Source organism: Falco rusticolus, chromosome 8 (genome assembly GCF_015220075.1).
Source record: "Falco rusticolus isolate bFalRus1 chromosome 8, bFalRus1.pri, whole genome shotgun sequence".
NCBI classification, from domain to species: domain Eukaryota; kingdom Metazoa; phylum Chordata; class Aves; order Falconiformes; family Falconidae; genus Falco; species Falco rusticolus.
The window spans coordinates 32,786,318-32,807,003 of NC_051194.1; the positions used below are offsets into that span (position 1 = coordinate 32,786,318).

Sequence of the window (20,686 nt, forward strand, 5' to 3'; positions counted from 1 at the left end):
CCTTCCCCCTTCTCTCCTCTTCAGCTTGGTGTTTTGGTGGCTTGGAGTTTTATTTGACTTACAGCCAATACAGATCAAAAGTATTAATAGAACAGTCTTTTGAGAGGTTTTGAAATGCTGTTTCTCCGCAGTCATGGCACAGGGAACTTCCTGCTTATTTCTTGCAATATCAATAAAATTTTCTCATTTGTTCTCCTAATTGCTATTAGTGAAGGAATGCAGAAATATATTTAATTATAAAGGGAATAATCGTGTTATTTGGTTGGTTTGAATTCCTAGCCTTGAAAGCTAGAATAAATCTGTGCAGATTGCTGCAAATACGATTTGCTCTTCTCGTGTTTTAGTGTTCTCTTTCTTATTTTATATTCTCTTCCCTAACTATAATATTTATGTTTTATGGTGTTTTGTTTTCTTTATTTTAGACTTATGCTCCTGCTCGTCTAGCCTGGTCGTAACCCTTTGGCTGTTGATGGCTAACTTGATTCCCCTGCTAACAGGATTATTTCTCTGCGCATAGAGTTAAACACGGGGCAAGATGATATTCAGAGATGATACGCCATCATGTTGCACTCCTTACTGTGGAGCATGGAGGGCTTTTTGTCTCCACAGACAGCTGTCTTCTGCTGAATCTCGTCTCTCCTGGCAAGTATCAGTGCAGACAGCAGTCCAGGAGGTACTGACAAAAGCAGCCAGAGTTTAAGAGGAGGAAAATTTACTTTGTCATTTCAATAAGTGCCAGTATTTTCCTGAATTGCAACCTTTGATATTATTTTTTTTTGTTACATGGTAGCTATGCCAACTGTGTTAGACTACCTGGCAACTTGGTCAAGATTTGAAACAAGAACTATTCTGTAATAGAACTGAGGGTTGTTATTTTATGTTCTCTGTGTGACTGGTAGCAAGGCATCCTCAAACTGGAAATATACCTCAGTGGTTTAGTCAAAAGCCATGTAAAAATCAGTTGTCATCACTGCTAATAACCCAGGCCTAAACAGGTGTGGGGACTTTTTGTTTGTTTTGTCAATTCTTACAGTTTGGGGGGTGGGGGTGGGGGGGGGGAGAAAAATAATTTAAGGGGATAGACTAACGGTTGGCAGTTGTCTCCACAACTGGATTCTGCAGCTTTGAGGCTTCTTGGAATTCATACTAGTTTGCAGTAAAGTGGCTAATTCCTGGGACTCACTTAAACCTTCTTACATGCACAAACTGGAATTTCAGACTGGTAACTAAGATAACTGTCTAGAAATCCCGTTCTCATTTAGTATGTGCCAGTTCTACTGTGAAATTTAATACATCAAATGACTGAATATTCCAGATTAATTTGCTAGGCAAATGCATTTCAGTACAGACACCCAGTCTGTAAAATTGGGATAGGATTTCTGATTAATTTTGTTGGTTTGTTTCTTAAATGGCATTATTATTTTTAAAATAGTGTGAGCATAAATGCAGCTGCTCTCACTTTTTGTTGAAAGGCAAACCAGTAGTGGTGGCAGCTAGAATCTTACAGGACCTTATTGACTTCTCTAGACCAAAAAATACATTGAATGTCTAAAGAAAAGTCTTAATTTTATTTTTTCCTACCACTTTTTCTTAAAATGTAAATACTATGCATTATTTGAGTATTTGTAATAAGTTGAGAATCAAACATTTTGAACGCCTGAGGGCACACCTTGGTACAAAAATAATCGCCTGATGGACAAGATACATGAGAGGAACAAAATGAGCAAAATCTGTCTAGCTGAGGACAGCTGCTCTATAGGACGCTTGTAAGGATGTTTATATTTGTTTCTGACTCTATAATGTGTTACAAATAATTCTGTTTGGAGTGAAAGAAGCTAATGTGGTCCAATCTGTTGTGTCCAGTTAGGATAGTTTTCATTCTTGGAAGAGTGTTAAACTTGAGGGAGTAGATGTGCCTGGTGCACTAAAAAATGCAAATATAGGCAGAAAGATGATGTTAATCTGCTTCTTTAAACGTGCTGTGATGTGACAATTGTGAGGGACTAGGTACCTTTCTAAAATGAAAGGTAGGGGGATGGAAGGGGTATGGAGTAAAACTTCCTTAGCTCCAATGAAACTTGTTTAATAATAGGACTTCCATTGTAATGGTAAGAAAATGTTTGTACCTACTGGACTTGTGAGGTTTTTTGGTTTTTTAAATTATTATTTAAAGAAACTCTTGCAACACTGCTGAGGTGCTTTAGGTGCTAAGCTGCAACCTAAAACTGAAGGCATCACAGTTGAGAGAGTACCTTGCACTGGGCTAGTTCCCCTTAACTGCAGGTTAAGTTTGCTTTGAATTATACGAGGCCTAGGCTAGCCTTAAATAGGTGTTTCTGAGAAGCAATACAATTTAAGAATCAAATGCTTTAAATGTGTATATGTCAGAATTAAACACTCAGATTAGTACATGAACACTGATTACATCAAGATATGCACAATCAACAGTTGGTGTAAATTGATTCCTTGCAAATGTAAAGGTTTGAGAATACATCTTAGGTCCCAGAGGCTGATACTGTATTTTTTGTCTGTTGTGCAATAATACGGTTTAAATGGTATGGCTCAACAACAGTGCTTTTGATACTTGAAAAGAAATTATTGGTTATTTTTTCTTACTGTGAAATATTTGCACTGTCTGAACTTTCTGGTTAACTTTATAACTTAAAATTTTTTACTGGTGTTAATTTATTGTGCTCAGTATTTGATATGCTCATCTCCTCTCGTGTAACTGTGAAATTTGTCATATTTAATTGAATATTTTATCTTCTACACAGTTGTTTATCTTGAGGGCTTTTATTCTCTCTTCTTGAGAATTAACTGAAAGATCACTTAAAGTTGATGCTTACCTACTTCTGAATTGTATGTGCTAATTAAAGGATGAGGCTGTAGCGCATTGTACCTACAGGGAAGAATCAATCTGCCTGTCAGAGCTCTTGTGGTCAGATTCACCAGTACCTGCTGAGTAGCTGCATCAGTGAATCCAATGAAGTAAAACTATTACTGCCTTAATAATCTGAGGCTTCAGTTGTAATTTCTTCGACGTGCAGCCCTTCAGCTGGCTGTGTACTGCAGAACTGGATGTGACTTTGTGGGGTCAGGGGGGAAGGTACTTTAGCTGGCAAAATCCAACATGTTGCATCCCGTCAGTGCGTTAGCAGCTGTAGCTGTGTTGGAACTGCCAACAAATGTGTCAAGCTTAATTTGAAGTGAGAATGAATTGGTGATGGTCAAAAAGAGTATTTGAGTAAAACCGACTACCTCAGTTCTGTTTGAGTTAAGCTTCTAGCCTGCTGTGAACTTCCAATTCTTAAGATGAATTAAGTAAAAACATGTCTCAGGTTATTAAGAGCAAAATAAATACAGTAGGAACTATAAGCCATCTCTGAGTGTAGAACACAGCTTAAATTGTAGCTTAAACCAATCAGTTCCATAGCCTTAAGTGTAGTTTTCCCTATAGAAGTCAGTATTGGTATTTAAATACAGAGTTTGCAGGCAGCTACTTCAGGTGTCCTGACTATATTGTGGCAAGTCCACCCTGCTGGATCTCTTATATGTGAAACCTTTGAAATTTGAAAGCCCAAATAAGCCTTTCTGTTTTCACCAGGGTAGATGGAGCATACCTCAGGAACACGTTTTTCTAGTGTTTCAGACAACTATGAGGAGGAAGGATAGCTTGTGGCTGGAGCATGCAGCAAGTAAAATTACATTGAAAAGCAGGCAAGTCATTCCTCTTGAAGTGAGTTGAAGTCTTGGGAGACTGTCACGGCCGTGGATATAGGTTAATTACCAAAAGATAATTTTGACCCCCCATTAGTTGACTGTCAGTCCAGTGCAGGTCATTTTGCTACTTCTCAGCAGAAAGAATTAGGATGACCAATGTCGCTTAAGAGCAGATGTATCCACAGTCCCTTATAAGGGTCAGTTGTTGTTAATCCTGTCTTGCAAATCTTTCTGCTTGAATGTATTTGGGTAGAGAGGGAGGCGTTTGTCCGTCCTTCCCCGCATTTCCTCCGAGTGACTTTCAGCCAGCTGAGCAGGTCAGGGTCTTTCCCCTGCAAGATTTAACAACCAGCTTTTGCTTGGCTGGCTGAACGCATGGGTGGCTGCTTGCATGTATAGCTCTTCAGGACTTGGGTCTATTTGTATACTAAATTACGAGATCATACACCACCAGACTTCCAAAGTGCAAATGTTGCCTTTTTAATGTGAAGCTTAGACCTTGGAGATAAAACACCTCTTTAAAGAGAACTGGCTGACCTTGAACTTGTGTTTCCTATTTTGGTACAGAATGTAAATATAGAACAAACTATTTTACGTAGACTTTGAGATATAAGGGCTACTTCTTGTTATTTTATGGAGTAAAAATTTCCTTATCTGCTTAAAAAAAGCTATGTCATAAAGAAGAAAAAATTGTTCATCAATAAACTGTCTGTAGAAAATTGACCCTTCTTGTCCTTTTCTTTGAGAGCTGATAATTAGTAATTGCAAGAATGACAGCAATAAAGGACCACCATTACAACAGTCTTTTATTTGGTGACAATTCTGATAAATGAAACTACATCAAGTCTGCATATTGATCACTTTGCTAAACTGTTACTTGATACACTTCGAAAGTAAAATGTTCTATGTTGTAATTAGCTGAATTAAATGACTTGCCAGAAGTTCTGCCTGCTGGTGAAATGAGGAGGTTCCTGAATTCTTTATCCCTTCCTCATGTATTTGATACTTAAAACCAATGCACTATTTTAAGTCTTTTTCCCCTTGAAGCGGAAGATCACAATTCCCTGTTTTGTGGAAAGGATTTGGCCACCTGATTCCCATTTCAGTGGAAGGAATGTTGGTGTTGCCCTGCGGAGCCCTGAGCCATTGGCTGTGACCGGACTGCAGGCTGGCGGAGGTGAGCTACCCTCGCTGCTGTCCTGCAGGCCTCGGTGATGCTGCAGCCGCTGCTGCTCATACCCGAGCTAGCATTGCTAGCTGAGATGGAGAGTTTTACAATATAATAATACATTCATATGTATCTGTTACTGTAATAAATGTGAAAGACATAACAATATTCCTTTAAAATGCAGAGTGGAGATGATTTTATAATCTAGCTTCTGTGCCGCCCCCCCCCCCCCCCCCCCCCCCCAAGCAATATGTCAGCGAATACATAGAGATTGAAAAAAACAACTTGCCTTCCTCTCTGCTATTTTGGAAAATCGGATAAAGCAAAGGAAAAGTAGGTTACTCTTCCTTTTTGTTTGCCTTGTCTCAAAATAGGACTCTTTCAAAAGGGTATTAAAGCTTATAAAATGTGCCACTGTTCATTTCATAGATGGCTTTAACTCTGAAAAACATCAGGTATCTGAAGTCACCCAACTACAGCCATAACGTTTAAAAATTTATGTTTCTAAAATTAATGCTATTGGTAGCAAAATAAAAAAACCTGGTATATGAACCAGTTTGTGTCTAAAATCCAGAAGTAGATGGATCTCTCATCTGGAGTATAAGATGCGTTGCTTAAGGTACAGCAAGATCAGGGCATTAGTCTGCAGTCTGGAAGGATGTGAGGAGCTGCACTGGTGTCAGCCCAGGGGAGTTTCCCAGCGGAATTGAAATGCAGCCCAGTTTCAAATGCAATTTTACAGGATTTCTGTGCGTCTATAGCGGTCATTTTGATGCATGTATAAAAAGTCAAGTATCACAGAGGAGTTTTCACTGTTACCTCTTATATCCTTAAAACAGTAGCATCGCACAAGCATCTTCCTTGTTGGCTTCCAGTTTTCCCCTCTCAGCTAGTACCAATTAATGAGGATGTCTTGCTGAGAAATCTAACATAAATGTATTTGGTTATTCCAAACTTTTTTTCTGTATTTCAAGGAAATTTCATGAATTTCAAGTAAGTTTCATGAAGGTCAGACTACTACTGAGGATTCCTAGTGTCCTGAATTTGAAACAAACCAACCACCCCAAAACCCCCTTCTTTCTCCTTCCCCCCTACACCTTAAACTGTTTTATTTATACATCTGAACATTCGTGTGTGTCTGAGTATGGGAACAATACCTATTTTTTCAGCGAGGCTTACACTGGGAAACAAAATCAAGGAAGGACCCCATGTTGCAAAACACAAAAGGTTATTTGTGTGTGAAGGGAGTTATGGAAAGCCAGCATTTGCCTATGTGATTACATCTTATTGCTGTCACATTTTTTCTACTATAATTTTTCTGTTTGGATGAGGTCTTCAATTTTTCTGTGTCTTGTGCTGTTTTGTAAGTAATATCATTAGGCAAAATGTTAAGGGTGATATGAGCTAGGTTGAGCATTTGTTATGGAAACTACGAGGGAAACTGTTTTCAATCAACAAGAAAGTAATTCTAGGGAAATGTCTGCGTTACTAACTCAAATCAAATACTGTTACATTTTACATTTGTTTCCTGTTCCTTAGGTACAACATTGAAATTAAAGGCAGATTTATAGGGTTTTTTTTCCCCTCAGAATGAGGATACTGAAATACATTCTTTGTTGCTTTTACAGCAAGTCTTGTTGCGCAACGTGTTTCTCTACTTTTGCAGTGGAGTGGACAGAAGTCCTGGGAAGATGAGAATGCAACCAGGTGAGGAGAGGGGATCTCTAAATGTGCTCTGGGTGGTTCTGTAAGCACGCGATGAAATCCTGGATCGACTGACCCTCATAGCAGATCTTGTAGATGGTCGTAAATAACGGAAACCTAAAAGAAGCGTATAGCAAGGAAAATAATCTGTAAAGTTTATACAAACGTTTATATTCCCTTTATAATCTGGGGGGTGGGGGGGGATCTTTCTCTCTGTTTCTGTTACATTAAAAAAAGTGAAAATGTTTTCTCTTTACAATGTAATTTTAACTTCGAGGTGCCTTTATTGGAAGGCTACGTAGGACAGTCAGGAGGAACTAAGGGCAGTTCTTGGGGGTGATGGCTGAGAAAAGCTGTTTTGGAAACAAAATTCCTATTTAGTATTTTTTATTTACAAAAGATCTTGAATTGCATATCCTCTTCTTCCTCCTGCGTGCAAAATGCATGTATTATTTGCATCCATTACTGATATCTAAAGGACTAAAAAGGATGAAAATGTCTAATTATTTTCTTTTCCTGGCTTAAAAGATTCTCTCTCTTTTACAAGCTTAGTCATTATGTGGTAAAAAATGAGTCCACTCAATGACTTGGAGCTGAGCGTGTAACTAAGTGCAATTATAGGACACTTATTACATCAAGTTTTGGTTTAAAGTTCATGCCTGTTGAGAATAGCTTTTCTTTTCTCTCTCATTTTTGAAAAATAATGCTACTCAACTCTTCTGTATCTGTTATAATACTAACAGTCGGGGGTTTTTTAGTACTCATTTAGCGGTGTTTGACCTCTCACTACTGCTGATATATGAGAGGGAATGGGATGGAGGGAAGTTTAGCTCTTCTGTTGTGTAAGCTGAGACAAAAGGTTTCAAATTATAAATAATCTTACATCGTCCCAAACAATTAGAAGTACTTTTTACCTCTGCATTATTGTGGCACGAAAGCATTGGTATCAGTGCATATTACCTAATTAATGCATATAAAATTTTTTTGATGAGGAGTATGCTCCCATATTTTATACTGACATAACCTAGTTAATGTTTGCACTGAGCAGGATTGCTGCAAGCTGTAACGGTGATACACTGAGAACAAGAAACCCCTTGACTCACAGACTGTGTTTGCAAGCTGACTCTGTATGGCCTTTAGTCTTGTTTAGGGGGACGGGGATGCCTGGGTAGCTCCTTCAGAGCATTATTTCTTTTGTTTCCTATATGTCTGTGGCTTGTTTCTTCTAATACCATTTAGCCTTCATTCCATTCTACTGACCATGGCAGTGAGGAGTCAAGCTAGGCTGAGCTCTAACGGTGGCCCAAGATGTAGAAAGCAGTTATTGCAGAAAAGAACAACATAATTAAACACAAGTTAAGGAGGTTAAGAACTCATCATACTTTGTTCTTGTTTTTTTAAATCAAAGCACTTACTTATCAAGCATATTTTTCTGTTTCAGAATCTTGTAGACTTCAGCTGAGGTCTGAGGACCTTGCAGCTTTTGTCCATTCAGCATCTCATTTTCCAGCTCCTCAATGGACTAGAAGAGAGGAGACTTGATTATTTGGATCAGAGGGGATACAGCTGTGATGCCAGCAGTTATCAAGAAGGTAAACAGCTAATAACTTTGTAAAATACAGTAGGACTTCTTCATATGTTAGTGTAAAATATTTCAAAATCCTTACCTTTCCTGTGCGAGCAAAGGCTTCTGCTACTTTTCTGTTGCGTCCCCCATAGCAGGTAGTGATTAGATCAGCGACACCACAGCTTTCCAGAAAAGTGGCTATTGATACCGGTCCCCTGCAGAACATCTTGGCAAAGGCCACCATTTCCATAAGGCCCAAGCGTATGACTGCTGCCTTTGTATTATCGCCGAAATCCAGTCCATCGCAAAAGCCAGCTCCCACTGCTACGATGTTCTGAAAATGGTTTAGTGCAAAATATAGAGGAAAAAAGGAGACAGTCAGGCAAGATGTGCAATTCATCAGCATGCACTGAGCTTTAAGAAAACCCCACAGATCTGTCTTCGCCAGAACAAGATGCAATTTCCAGTGGCCATAGGTTTATCTTATGAAGAAGGTGTTACTAGTTACTGTTGAACAAAAGTATCTGGGCTTCTAGATTTTTATACGCTGTCCACTGTTATTCCTATGGGCAAAAAATCTAAGCAGCTTGTTTAATGTAGCTGTATTGCAATCACGTAGTATCTATGCAAATGATGTTCTGGTTTTCTGCTAGTTCCAAGTTGGGACTTGCTGACCTTTCTGTTTTAACTATTTAAAATATCCCACATGGAGTCATGCCTTTCTAGGTTTTCTCTGTGTGTCTCTAATTGAGACAGGTATGGGTTCTATGTGCAGATGCTGCAGTACATCAAATTCTGGTTTTGCCTGCAAAAACAGTCAGTAAATTGCCTTTTCCCACAGTTTTAAACAAATCTTTTGGGATCCTAAACATCTTCATTATTCCTCACCATTATCCTGCACACCTTCCTTCCCAACTCCTGATTCCCAGCCCCTAAATAAGTCCCCAAATAAGTGTTCACTGTATATGAGTAATATGTCACCTAGTACTGCTGTTGAAATGTTTGCTCAAGACACGCACACGCCCAGCTGCACATTTTTCTTTTTTTTTTTTTTTTTTAGCAAAGGCAATGCCAAAGCAATGATTTCAAGAGCAGCAAAGATTTCCCACAAAGCAGAAACAACCTCTCTGCTCTGTTTCTTCCCCCAGTTCCAGTCTATGGGCAAAAGCAAAATCTGGGGATATTTGGTTTTGTATGAAAACAAACTTTTTGTATGTAAGGTTAAACAGGACCAATTCTTTCCTTGCCAGTAATCCCCCCTCCTCCAAGGAAAGGTGCATTATTGAGGTACAAATAATCAAACCTATAAAAAAGTACAAAGGATCACAAGCTAGAGTCACTTTAAGCACTTTTAAAAGCAAACTCCGAATCTCACTCAAGTGCTTCCTCATTGGAAACTTGGTGGGTTTTGGTGTCGTTTCTGATCCAGCCTGGGATCTCCACATGGGCATGGCTGAATGCCACACAGGCGTGCTGCCAACACAGAGCATTGCTTCTATTGCAAACTTACTAGCAGGCTACTCAAACTAAGTTGAACTACTTGAAATAAGTTATTAGTGGGAGCTACTATATGTAGTAAGAGTCTTTGTTCTATGTGCTTACAACAGGCAGACAAGAAAATACAGTGGACTAAATTATGCCCTCAGAAGATAAAAATACAATTATTTTGAAATGGTTTGCCAGCAGTTATACTTTTAAGTAAATTTCCCTTTTTTACAGGTTGGAAAACTGGCACATGAACTACACATCTTGTCTGTGCTCACTCAATCACCCTGTGGCTTACAGAAGACTCAGGTGAGGGTAGAATTTGGCCCTAATGAAAACATTTTGTTTTGAAATCACTCACTTTTAAGGCTCCACAGATCTCCACTGTATCAGAGTCAAGCACCACGGTAATCCTGAAATTGGGGGTCTGCATTAATTCTTTAAAGATTTCCCCTTGTTTTTCATTTTTGCACCCTGTGGGAAAGGATGAAAATTAGAGTTTTTGCAGAGTTTCAGAGTACACACAGTTAACTGAAACCTGAAATGAGGTCCTAGGGACCACTTTAGGTTTTGTTGTCCCAGAAACTGGGTGTTGCTAAACAAGAGATTCATGTGACAGCAGTTGCTGCTGCTGGAAGCCAGTGTTAAATGTATACAAGTCCCAGGGTATTGACCAAGCATCCCTTAATAACACTTTAAAGGGCTTAAAACTAGACAGCCTCTAATGCAGCTTTCTGCCTGAGAAAGCTTGTATAACCACAAACGGTAATATTTACAAATCACTTTGTACAGCACAACGGTATAATTGCTGCTTTGAAAATGTAAACTGGTGTAATCACTAAATATTATTATGGGGCGCAAATGATTAATGCCCAATTAATTCCCAGTTATAGGGAGATCCACAGATGACTAAGTTGAATGTTGGCACTGCTGGAACAGGTTTGTTACCAGTTCTACAGAAGTCATGCATCACGTTGCTACAGTGCTCACCCTAGGTACCAAGAGCAAGGGTAGAGAGAGCCCTCGCTGGCAAAGGAGCTGAGGTCTGCTTTTGTCCGAAGAGCCCATGGCCAGCTGGGCAAAGACTTTTGACTGGAGTTTCACTTCACTTTTATACGAGGCAGCTTGGTTTCCTTCAGAGAGAGAGCACAGCAGGGAGTTTTATTACCCTGAGGCACTGCACTCTGCTAGCTGTGGGGTTTCTGCCCCATCTCATGAGAACCTTCGGGTCTGCTTCTTGTTCTTCGCAATAATTGATGTTGGGTGCTACCTGGTCTCCTTGAGGTGGCCGTTTCTGGGCTCTGTGGCTTTCCATGAGGACACAAACAAGGGGCAAAGCTCTTCACACAGTCATCTTCACAGCATGGCTTCAGACTGGGCCAGCAGAAGTTAAATTCCCCCCAAGAAAATGAATATTGCTCAACTCTCCTTATCATATCCAGTCCTGTCTGTACCTAGCTGCTCTGCCAGAAACAAATGCCCAGCTGGTACAGTTTTCACTATTACTGTAACATTTGCAGGACAAAGGAACAGTATTGCAGCAACAATTTTGGGTTTGTTTTTTTTTTGAGGGGGGTGGTGTTGGGTGTTTTTTGGGTTCTTTTGCCTTCCCTAGCTGTGGAAGGATCTAACTTTAATTTTGACTAACTTCAAAAATCAATGGGTTTTAAAAACTACTGGATGAACTTTCCAAATCAGGTCAAACCCAGTTCTGGGAGGATCTGAAGCTATGCCTTGGCAAGCAGCCTGAATGCAAGGGAGGAACAGAATGTTACTGGGTTTGGTTGGGGTTTTTTTTGTTTTGGTCTTTTGGGTTTTTTTCAAGCAAAGATATTTGAAGATGGAGAAATACACCTCAGAAAGTGTGAGTGCATACCAGCTTCTCATTACACTTTTCTATCTAGACTGCGTAGTGTGTCAACTGCCAGTGTGTTCAGCGTTGAGCTGTACAGGCATAAAAGCTGGCTCTTGCCAGCTCCTACAGAAACAGGATTAAGGTGTGATTTTTTAATGGATTAAATTAGCTCTCAGCACTGAAACCTGCTGTCAATTTGGATCCGATCCTGCCAGCACCAAGCTCCCTGGAAATAATGCTGCCTCCCTGAACAAGCTCAGTGGGCACTGCACCACTTGGGAACCGACTGGGACCTGTTGCACCCCCCTGCTCCCTTCAGAGAGGTTATCCTGTTGCCCAGCCACAGGTGACATTAAACCCCAGCTAGTGGCTCTAATTTGCAATAGTTACCAATGGTGGTTTCACAGAACTTCTCATCAGCCACTTCTTTGGCTATGTTGGCCCCCATAAGCACACTGATTTCTATTTTCAGTTTCTCCCGGATGAGGTCAGATATGAGCTTCAGGCCATCGGGACCCTCATCGATCCCCTGAAGAAAAGACAATAGTCAAAGCCAAGTTATTAGAGTAGGAAAATTACAGCAGTAGAGCACCGGTAAAGCAGGTGGTGTCCTATTGCCTGCAGCTCCCTGGTATTAATTGGAAGGATCTGGGTCTTGTATTAATAGCTAATGTTAGTGAATATAAATGCTATGGGGTTGTACTTCAGTAACTGCAAATTCAAGGCAAGTTCAGGGAGAAGGTAGCAACAGTTGAGGTAACCCTGCAAGAGGCCTCACACCCACTGCTGCTGTCCTGAGGTTTTCTTTGATGCTGTATTTTTCCTGTGTGTTAAATTCCTGCGGTACAGGACCAGACTTTTAAATTAAGCCTAAAAGCAGTGGCTTTTTTGCAAGATCTAAGTATTAAACTGAGTGCTTCATTGGTATTAAGAAGTATACTGAATTGTCTTTGGGGTTTTTTTAAGCTAAAGAAAGTAGTAAATTTTCAGGTATTTCCTTCTTCTCCCACCCTCCTCTCCTCTGTGTACTGCTGCTTGTGAGATAAATTGTATAAGGGAAAGGGGGCGGGGAAGGGAAGAGCTGGTATTGCAGTCTAAGAACTCAAATTACATTTCTTTACTACAATTTTAAATTGGGTATTTCCTGTAATGCAATTGAGAGAAGAAGCAGTAGACTATATTCTTGTGCTTTGCCTCTGGCTTTTAGTTTGAGATTCTCTTAATTCATTTTAAGATTATGATAATCTGGTACCTCTAAGATGAAAAAGAGATTCCTCAGTTCATGCCACATTGAAATTGCTTCAGTTCTGCAAAATGATTAGTGTTATTGTGCCATTTTAATTGCCAAGAATGGGTTTTGTGTGTACTTGGAATAGGGACTTCCAAGACCCATTCTTCTTTACAGTTAAGAGTTAATTGAGGTTGTAGTCTGGTGAGTATTTTTTCTGGCAGCAGCACCGGTTTATGCAGCCCTCCCTCTGCCCATTTTCACCTCCAAGCTGGTCCAAGCAGGAACTGATCCAGGCTAAAGATGGCTGGCAAAGACATACTCCAGCTGGGTTGCCCCATCTTTCGGTGGCCACGTGAGCAGCAGAAGGACTGGCAGAGGCTGGGTAAGTTTTGAACTCTTGCACAAAGAAATGCTCGTGTTTATCCAGAGCGTATGGCTGAGGGCTGGAGCTCCGACCCTTAAACTGAAGCTATTTATTTACTCCGTACAGACTGAGTCTGTATGGAGTCCTGTGGAAATGACAACTTACCTTGATCAGGGAAATCCCAAATGTCCCGGGTTTTATCTGGCCTGCAATCTGCTCACAGATTCGTCCAATGAATTGATGTGGCAGAACAAACACTAGAACATCTGCCCCATTTGTTGCTTCAGCCACGTCTGGTACAGCCACCTGGGATAAGAGTGACAACCAAAATGAGCCCCAGGTAGGAATCCTCACACCTTGCAAGATACCAGCATGGTGAAGCCATAGCAGACTTGTTGCAAATGGCCTTAATTTTAACTGGTGCTGTGGTGTAGCTGCTAGTTCTTCAGGCAAGCAGCTACAGATTTCTGAAATGTCCAAAGCAGCCTGTTTTAGGTATGGATTCCTAACAATTTTTTTCATCATTTATCCCAGCCCTATGTGGATAACCTGGGGAAGATGATATACTTCCTAAACTTGCAGCATCCTGGGAAGCCCCTTTGCTGGTTCAGCTTCTTAAGGTGGTTCCTGAAGATACTGAGCAACCCCATACAGTTCTGGAATGAGTGGTAGCACTGGGGAGCACAGGAGCAAACCAGGGTGGTGAGACAGCATCTTCTGGCAGTCTTTAGTTTCCATAGGTCACTAGCAGAGAATTCCTCAGGAATCAACTATATCAAAAGGCAGAGATATCATCATCTTTGGGGGGTATGTGTCTTTGTTTTAAATATATAGTAACTTGACCAATAGTTACAAAAACTATAAAACATGCTTAATAAGTAGCAAGCTGTATCTTCCTCCAAATGCTAACATTACTCAGAACAATTCAAGCCATGCTACAGAGGCAATGGCAGGTGAATTTGAGCCTGCTATCACCAGCAGTTTACAATCGGAGAAAATACTGCCCTTGAATGCAGCCTTGGAGCATACAGCCTTTGAGCAAGCGGGATTCCCAGCGGGAGAACCAGAAGTGCTGCCAGCAAGGCTGCTTCTCCAGGAAAACAGCAAAGCAGCAGAGGCTGGCAGTGCTGTACAGACAGTGCTCCTGTCTCTCCAAAATCCTGCAGAGCAATGCAAGGGAAAAATTAGGTAGGTGTTTTTTTTCTTCTCAGTTGGAGATGAAGGTATGGGGGTCCCCCCAAGCTTTACCGCAACCAGCCAATTTCTGCTGGTAAAGCCTCAGACTTTGCTATAGACAAGATGAGGCTGATCTCAGGTGATGATGCCAAGCCTGTTGATCTGCTAGAGGGTTGTAAAAATAACAGTGACAAGTCAGTTGTAACCCAGGAGAACTGTGGGCCAAGTTCAAACCACAGAGTGCAAATATACAATCGCAGCACTACATAAAACCATTCTCCAAGCAAGGAGACCCACCACATGCAGCACCTTAACTGCCTTTTACAACTGAAGCTGTTCTGGAGTTGCGGTGCTACTTTCTTTGACTCACAAAACAGTGGCATTTGCCAAAACCTTTAACAGCCAAAACCCCTCACCTTGCTTGCTTCAGTAGCAGTAAATTAGGCAAGATGGTTAATTTAAGTCGAGGGGCATAACTTGGTATTTTAAATGTTCATGAAAATTAAATACCTTATATTTTTGTGGAATTTACAGCACTATTAATTACAGCAGTGTGTTGCTATCCTGAAATCACCCTTGAGTCAACAGCTCATTATTCATCTCCTTGTAAACCGCAGCTGTTAGCTGTGCTGTTGATTTCTTTTTTTAGAAGAAGTGAGAGCAGTAGCTTTCCCTTTTTTTCCAGAAGATGCTGTGGGTTTGACGTACCTCCGTTCTGAGTAGACAGATCTCTGCCTGCCCTTTCGAGAGTTATGCTGCTTTCCTGCTGGAGAGAAGGACGGTGCATTACCAGCACCCAGCACAGTCAGCTGGGTGTTTGAAGTTGCGTGTGACATACTAGACAAGCAGAAGTCACAGAAGTGAACTATATTCCAGTGAGTTATATGTCTATATTGGAGTAAGTTAGGTGGAAAACAAGAATAAAGCAGTGAATTCCTAGTTTTAGCTTTGCCAGACGTTGCCTCCCTTATAAAAAATATTTCAGTGTTTCCCCCCTGCCAACTTACCACATTTTTGGGTATCTTGTATCCACGTAGGTATTTAACATTTTCATGTTCCTGGTTGATTATTTCTGAGAGTTTTCTTCCATTGATGATCTCTTCAAATACCCACATCTTGACAGTAGGATCGAATCTGTTGGACTTCTGGACATTTTTGCCGATGATTCTTGCTATGGCTGATCCCCTTTAAAGAGAAAAAAATTGAAATAACTAATAGGGAACAAAGAGTTTTATTGTGACTGGGAACACAAATTACTTTAAACACAGTAACTCATGAAAGGCCTGTGTTCTCAAGCTGTTCAGATGCTTGCTATACTTATCAAAAAGCTTTATCCACTACCCTCCATCAAAACCCCCTCAGTTTAAAAACACAGCAGAATCAGAGAAAACATAATTGTAACAAGGGTTCTAAAGTCCTACAGAGTGGGAATGTGATTTATCATCGACAGTACTAAAAATACAGTATCTGGGATTAAAATCTGTCTTTCTCCTCGGGTAATTCTTTTATTCTGAAGACCAACAAAGGTAAAATAATGTAAAGCAGTGCTGAATAATCTTGCTGTGACAGTCTTCATGCATCTCATCTAAAACAGATGCATCCCTCTTTCCTACCAATAACCAAACAGTTGCAATAAGGATTTTATGTAAGAGCTAAATCCTCAGAAATTGTTCCTTTCTTAAGAAAAAAACAAAATGCCAAACCAAACTTCAACCTGATGGTTTCTCTACATTTATTGTTCTAATTAGTACTGTAACAGGATCCGTAGTAGCTGCAGCCTGAGGATATTTTAACCATCCAGTTTACTTTTCTTCAGTCATACTGAGCATTTTTTGATCTCAGTTCAGACAATTTTATTTCCCCATTGCCACTGCAGCTTTGCAAACATTCACTTGTTTTCTTGGCAAGAGAGAATTAAAAATCCAGCAGAAAATATTGGCATTGTTGGTTAATGCTCTTTAAATTATAAGAGGAGGAGTAGTGATTATTTTTACTCCTCTCTTCCCTCTTTCCCTGTTAATGCTACTTTAATCTTTCAAGTACTGGCCATTTTACTATCACAACTGAAAGAGCAGCTCCAGTCCTCTTGTCCTCTGACCCGCTTGTGAGGAGCATGAACAAGATTTAGCTGTGCTGTTTTCTGGAACTGATAAAGTTCCCAAGTATATCCGAGACGAAGTCTGGGTAGGTCTCTGCTGTCACTGGCTCAAAGGGAAACCATGTTGTAACTGACTGTCCTTGGCTTAACCATATTTTTGATGTAACAGGTTTGAACAAGGCTGAATTGCTCAATAAGTAATAAAAGAATAAGGGCTTTACCTTAATCCTTAAAGATAAAGAAATCCTACTGAGATCAGGTTTCACTTTGCCCAGTGTTGACTGTATGCTATATCCTAAGCTGCCATAATGCTTTTTTGGCTTTTGGGGATATTTTGTTTGGTTGGTTGCTGTGTGTGTTTGTTTATTTTTTTTTTTGGGGGGGGGAAAGATTATTTGTTTGTTTTGGGGTGGGTTTTTTTTTTTTTGTTGTTTGGGTTTTTTTAGTGGTGGTTGTTTTTTGGGGGTTTTGTTGGTTTTTTTTAAAGGATGATTGGGTTTGGCCCATTAAAATATTTAGGGAAATGTTTTAAGGGTGAACCTTTACTGTAAGAGTTCTGCCTTTTTGAAGGAAAGCATGCAGTCATATTGTACATTTATATTGTCATATTGTTTATAAAATTACTTATATTCTGGTTTCCTTTCCCTGCTATCAACAGAGAGCACAATCAAGGCTTGAGCTGAGGATGAATTCTGGTTCTGCATGAGATGTATGTATTAATAAGAAAAGGGGTTTTTGGGTTGGGTTTTTTTTCAGATAAACTTGAGGTCTAGATTCATTGTCCTGGTTGTGCTGGAGTCTCCACAACCTGGACAACAAACTTAGACCTTAAGCCAATCCATAAAAATAACTTTTCAAGTTATGTACCAAGTTCATACGACTTTCTGTTGAAAGATGCAGACTCCAGCTCTAACTTCTGAAATCCTGATTAGAACTTGCAACTCTCAGTAGATTAATCTGATCTTGTAGCAGAACTGTTATTACCATAGCACTTGGACACTGTCACCCAAGTATTTTCCTGTTGATAAGATATCGGTGAAGGTATCTCAGGCATAAAGGTGGCTCCATAAATGATAGTATTTTCCTTTGGTTTCTATTTAGATGAAGATTCGGGGGAGAAACGGTTTTAAAAGGCATTGAGTAGTCAGGGAAAATACCTCGCCACAAACCCATTAAACAGTTCAAAGCCTGATGCTTTGTTTTACTTGGTCCATTTAAAATTCAGCCACCGCTTATCAGCCTGGGGAAGAACAATTGCTTTGTCTGTGAGGACAGTGTTTGGTAGACTATGCAGGCTTGGCAGAAGGTGGCTGCTCCTTCAAACAAAACCAAGGATGCTCATATATGAAGACCTTGCCATGGTTTTATTTTCTCTAAAACTCAGTTTAGAGAAGATTAATAGAAGGCAGAGAACTCCACTTCCATAATTTTAAAAAGCGAAAACTGCCAGTCAGGGTTTTTTCCCCCCAATTATGTTAATTCCTGTTGGAAGTGATTTAAATATTGCTAAAAAAAAGAAAGCTTTTATCTGGAGGCTTCCTATCAGTATAATGAGAAAGCTTTGATGTGGAATATCTCAAATAAGACCCATTATTTCCACATGTGATTATGAAAGTGTTTGTGGCATACATCAGATCTGGTGAAAAATAGAGCTTAGGGGACCCCGTGAAGCAGCTAGTTCCTTCCCTATACAAAGGACAGTCAAATATATTTATGCTGTTCCTAATAGTTTTTCCAGGGCGGTCTTAAAGACCTCAGCAGTTGCCATCCCAGCCAGCCCATCCCAGGACTTTGTTATTCTTAGTATTAGAAAGATCATCGTCATGTTTAACCTAAGTCTTTCTTATTGTGGTTTAAGCCCATTTCTATTCTAGAAGGGTGGAATATTGGTTTTCTCCTTTAGATGCTTGAAGATGATTATGTTTTCCTCCAGTGTCTGTCTTAGTCAATTTTTTTAAATTATAGTATTGCTCAGGTTGGGACAGTGAGGGATCTCCAAAGTGGGAACAACAGTGCATTCATATGGGTTACTCAGGACTTTATTCAGTCAAGTCTTGAAAACTCTCTAAGGACCACCTCCTCTCTGGGCAACCTGTCCCAATGCTTTATTATTCCATATATTCTATTCTATTATTGTATATATAGGTGGGGTTTTTTTCTCTTCTCTCTTTATATAGAGAGTCAGAAGTCAGAAGCTCTCCTGGTTCAATTTATGTCCATTGGCTCTTGTTTTCCTTCTGTGTACCTCTGTAAAAAGCCTGGCCATCTGTTCATGTGGGAGACAGGAACCCTAGTTCAAGCTGGATCTTTGCTGGGGACTCCACAGTCCAAATGAATCTTAGAAGACTGGGAGAGCTTGTGGGTTCTGAAGGGCCAGGAAGTGAATTAAGCCTCTGTTTTTAAAAACAGGTAACTGAACCGTGATCAGCGTAAACGCAAACCCTCCTGCACCTGGCTGGCAACCGCAAAATGCAGTGCAGCGCTTATTTCACTTAACCACATCGCTCCTGAATCTCCTGGCAGCGTTGAGTTAGTAAGTCCCTGTGACCTGCTGAACTTCTGCAGCTGGCATCAGATATTGCAACATGCTGCGTCATGTGTCAACCACGTTTCCGAGCTGCAGGAAACACTCAAAAGCAGCAATCTGAACTGTCACCCAAATATCCAGGAGGAACATAAGAAAAAATGTTTGCCAAAGATAAATATTGCATTTCTATGTTGTGCTACGACAACCTGTTTTGCTACAGCAGCTATGAATAGATATGATTTAAATATCAGAGCACAATGCTTATCTCCTCCCCAAGGATTTTACAGTCTATGTGTATAGTAGGAAGCAAGAGCTGGGCCCAGACAGACAGGCACTATGAGTAAGCAGGTAGTATTGAATGAGCTGGGGTCTCTATCTCTGTGGTATAACCCTTTCCAGGTTTGTCGGTACAAGTGAAAAAAGAACTTTGAGTACAGATCTGAAGACAGACAACTACGTGGCTTTGGAGGATGTGTTATGGCAAGGAGACAGCCTGGGAAAGGCAGGAGGTTCTTGCCTCAGAACACAGCCGAAGAACGATGAAGGCTGTCGCTGAGGGCTGACCAAGTTAAAAGCATGTGTGGCCATGGCTGCTGAGGGGCTTGGAAGCGACAGCAAGCTGCCCGCGCAGGCTTGGCCGCCTGTGGTTAAGGTGCGGGAGAAGAGGGCAGCAGGGGAAGGATGCAAATGCTGCAATGACATGGTCAAAAGTGGCAGTTGGGGAAATGCTGGTGCAGAACTGATGGGGCAGGACTCTGTCCATCAGCGCCAGAGACAGCCAGGTGCGTGATGATGAGTTCCCGAAGAACAGCTGTGCAGTTACCTGTGAAAGGTGGTATCTGGGAGGTGTCATGCACAAAGAGTCTGTGATCCGGAAAGAGCATGCATGTGGGGGCTCGGAAAACACTGGACTGGTTTTGCAAGGCAGGAAGGCAAAGAGCCATGCTTTAACTGTGCTATGTTCTCAGCAGCTCACAAGCAACCACTCCCTCATCTATTGATTTTATTTTTTTGGCATTTGCTTCCACTTTGCTATCAGATATTTCAAAAATCTTAAGGAACTTGCTTTCCTTGTACAAAAACAGTCCACAAAGCTACCTGAAGGCTGGGTTTGCAGATCTCAAGCACGTGCATGGTGCATGTTGGTCTATTTGTTTGTGCTCAGCTTACGTAAACCGTAAGAAAACTAAGATGCAAATTGCAGTGGGATCGGGATTACTGACTTCAGTGGGGTCTGTCAGACCCAAGGAGCTCTGGAGAGCCTTGCTTTTGTCCAGGCTAGGAAGGACTGAGCAGTAGCAAACATAGCCTTATGAATGGGGCTAAACGGGGGAGCCGAGGGCAGCGCTAGTACACGGCAGTGTCTGCGCCAAGATGCGAAGCGCTGTGCCGAGGAGGAGGGAGGTGAAGGGTGCTGCTCAGCTCTGGCTGCGAATGCAGCCTGTACCCCCGTTCCTTCCAAAGAATGCGAACAGCATCACCGCTCGCCGCGCACTGAAGGCTGGAACCGGGGCCCTGCCGCGGGCACACGCGGCCGCGGCGGGGTCCCGCTGCCTGTCCCCGGGCTGCCCCGGCTTCCCCCGCCTCGGCGCGGCAGGAGGCTCCGGCCCGTCCCCGGCGCTCGGGCCGGGGCACCCGCGGGGGCGGCGGTCCCTGCCCCGCAGCCCGCCGGGCGGAGGCCGGGCACGGTGGCGCCGCGGCCGCGGTTCCAGGACCACGGAGCTCCGCCGCCCTCGGCGCCCCCCGCCCCGCACCTGTTGCGAAGCCCCCGGCGGCGGCGGGGCACCTCTG

General features: G+C 41.5%; 2 protein-coding genes and 1 long non-coding RNA gene across 6 annotated transcripts in view; 2 read left to right on the forward strand and 1 right to left on the reverse strand.

Annotated features, from left to right (window-relative positions):
• Positions 1–11,418, forward strand: part of LMLN (leishmanolysin like peptidase) — a 24,581-nt gene extending 13,163 nt beyond the window's left edge. For 2 of the 3 annotated variants that reach the window (XM_037398133.1, XM_037398135.1), the window contains exons 17-20: positions 423–6,595; positions 8,034–8,184; positions 9,879–9,953; positions 10,538–11,418. In XM_037398133.1, the coding sequence (XP_037254030.1) occupies positions 423–517 (95 nt within the window). In that variant the 3' untranslated portion in view covers positions 518–6,595; positions 8,034–8,184; positions 9,879–9,953; positions 10,538–11,418. The remainder of the gene's footprint in view (positions 1–422; positions 6,596–8,033; positions 8,185–9,878; positions 9,954–10,537) is intronic. The other variant, XM_037398134.1, reaches the window with a different exon arrangement.
• Positions 4,509–20,686, reverse strand: part of LOC119152611 (glycerol-3-phosphate dehydrogenase [NAD(+)], cytoplasmic-like) — a 24,210-nt gene continuing 8,032 nt past the window's right edge. The window contains exons 2-8 of the mRNA XM_037398138.1: positions 15,278–15,455; positions 13,260–13,400; positions 11,890–12,028; positions 10,006–10,118; positions 8,260–8,493; positions 8,008–8,114; positions 4,509–6,709 (exon numbers count right to left, since the gene is read on the reverse strand). Of these exons, the coding sequence (XP_037254035.1) occupies positions 6,613–6,709; positions 8,008–8,114; positions 8,260–8,493; positions 10,006–10,118; positions 11,890–12,028; positions 13,260–13,400; positions 15,278–15,455 (1,009 nt within the window). The 3' untranslated portion in view covers positions 4,509–6,612. The remainder of the gene's footprint in view (positions 6,710–8,007; positions 8,115–8,259; positions 8,494–10,005; positions 10,119–11,889; positions 12,029–13,259; positions 13,401–15,277; positions 15,456–20,686) is intronic.
• On the forward strand, positions 13,630–19,147 carry LOC119152613. 2 transcript variants are annotated; one of them, XR_005105819.1, is made up of 4 exons: positions 13,630–14,282; positions 14,956–15,145; positions 17,027–17,077; positions 18,548–19,147. It is a non-coding gene; the product is annotated as an uncharacterized LOC119152613 (long non-coding RNA). The 2 variants fall into 2 exon arrangements; XR_005105818.1 differs by having other exon boundaries at positions 13,630–15,145.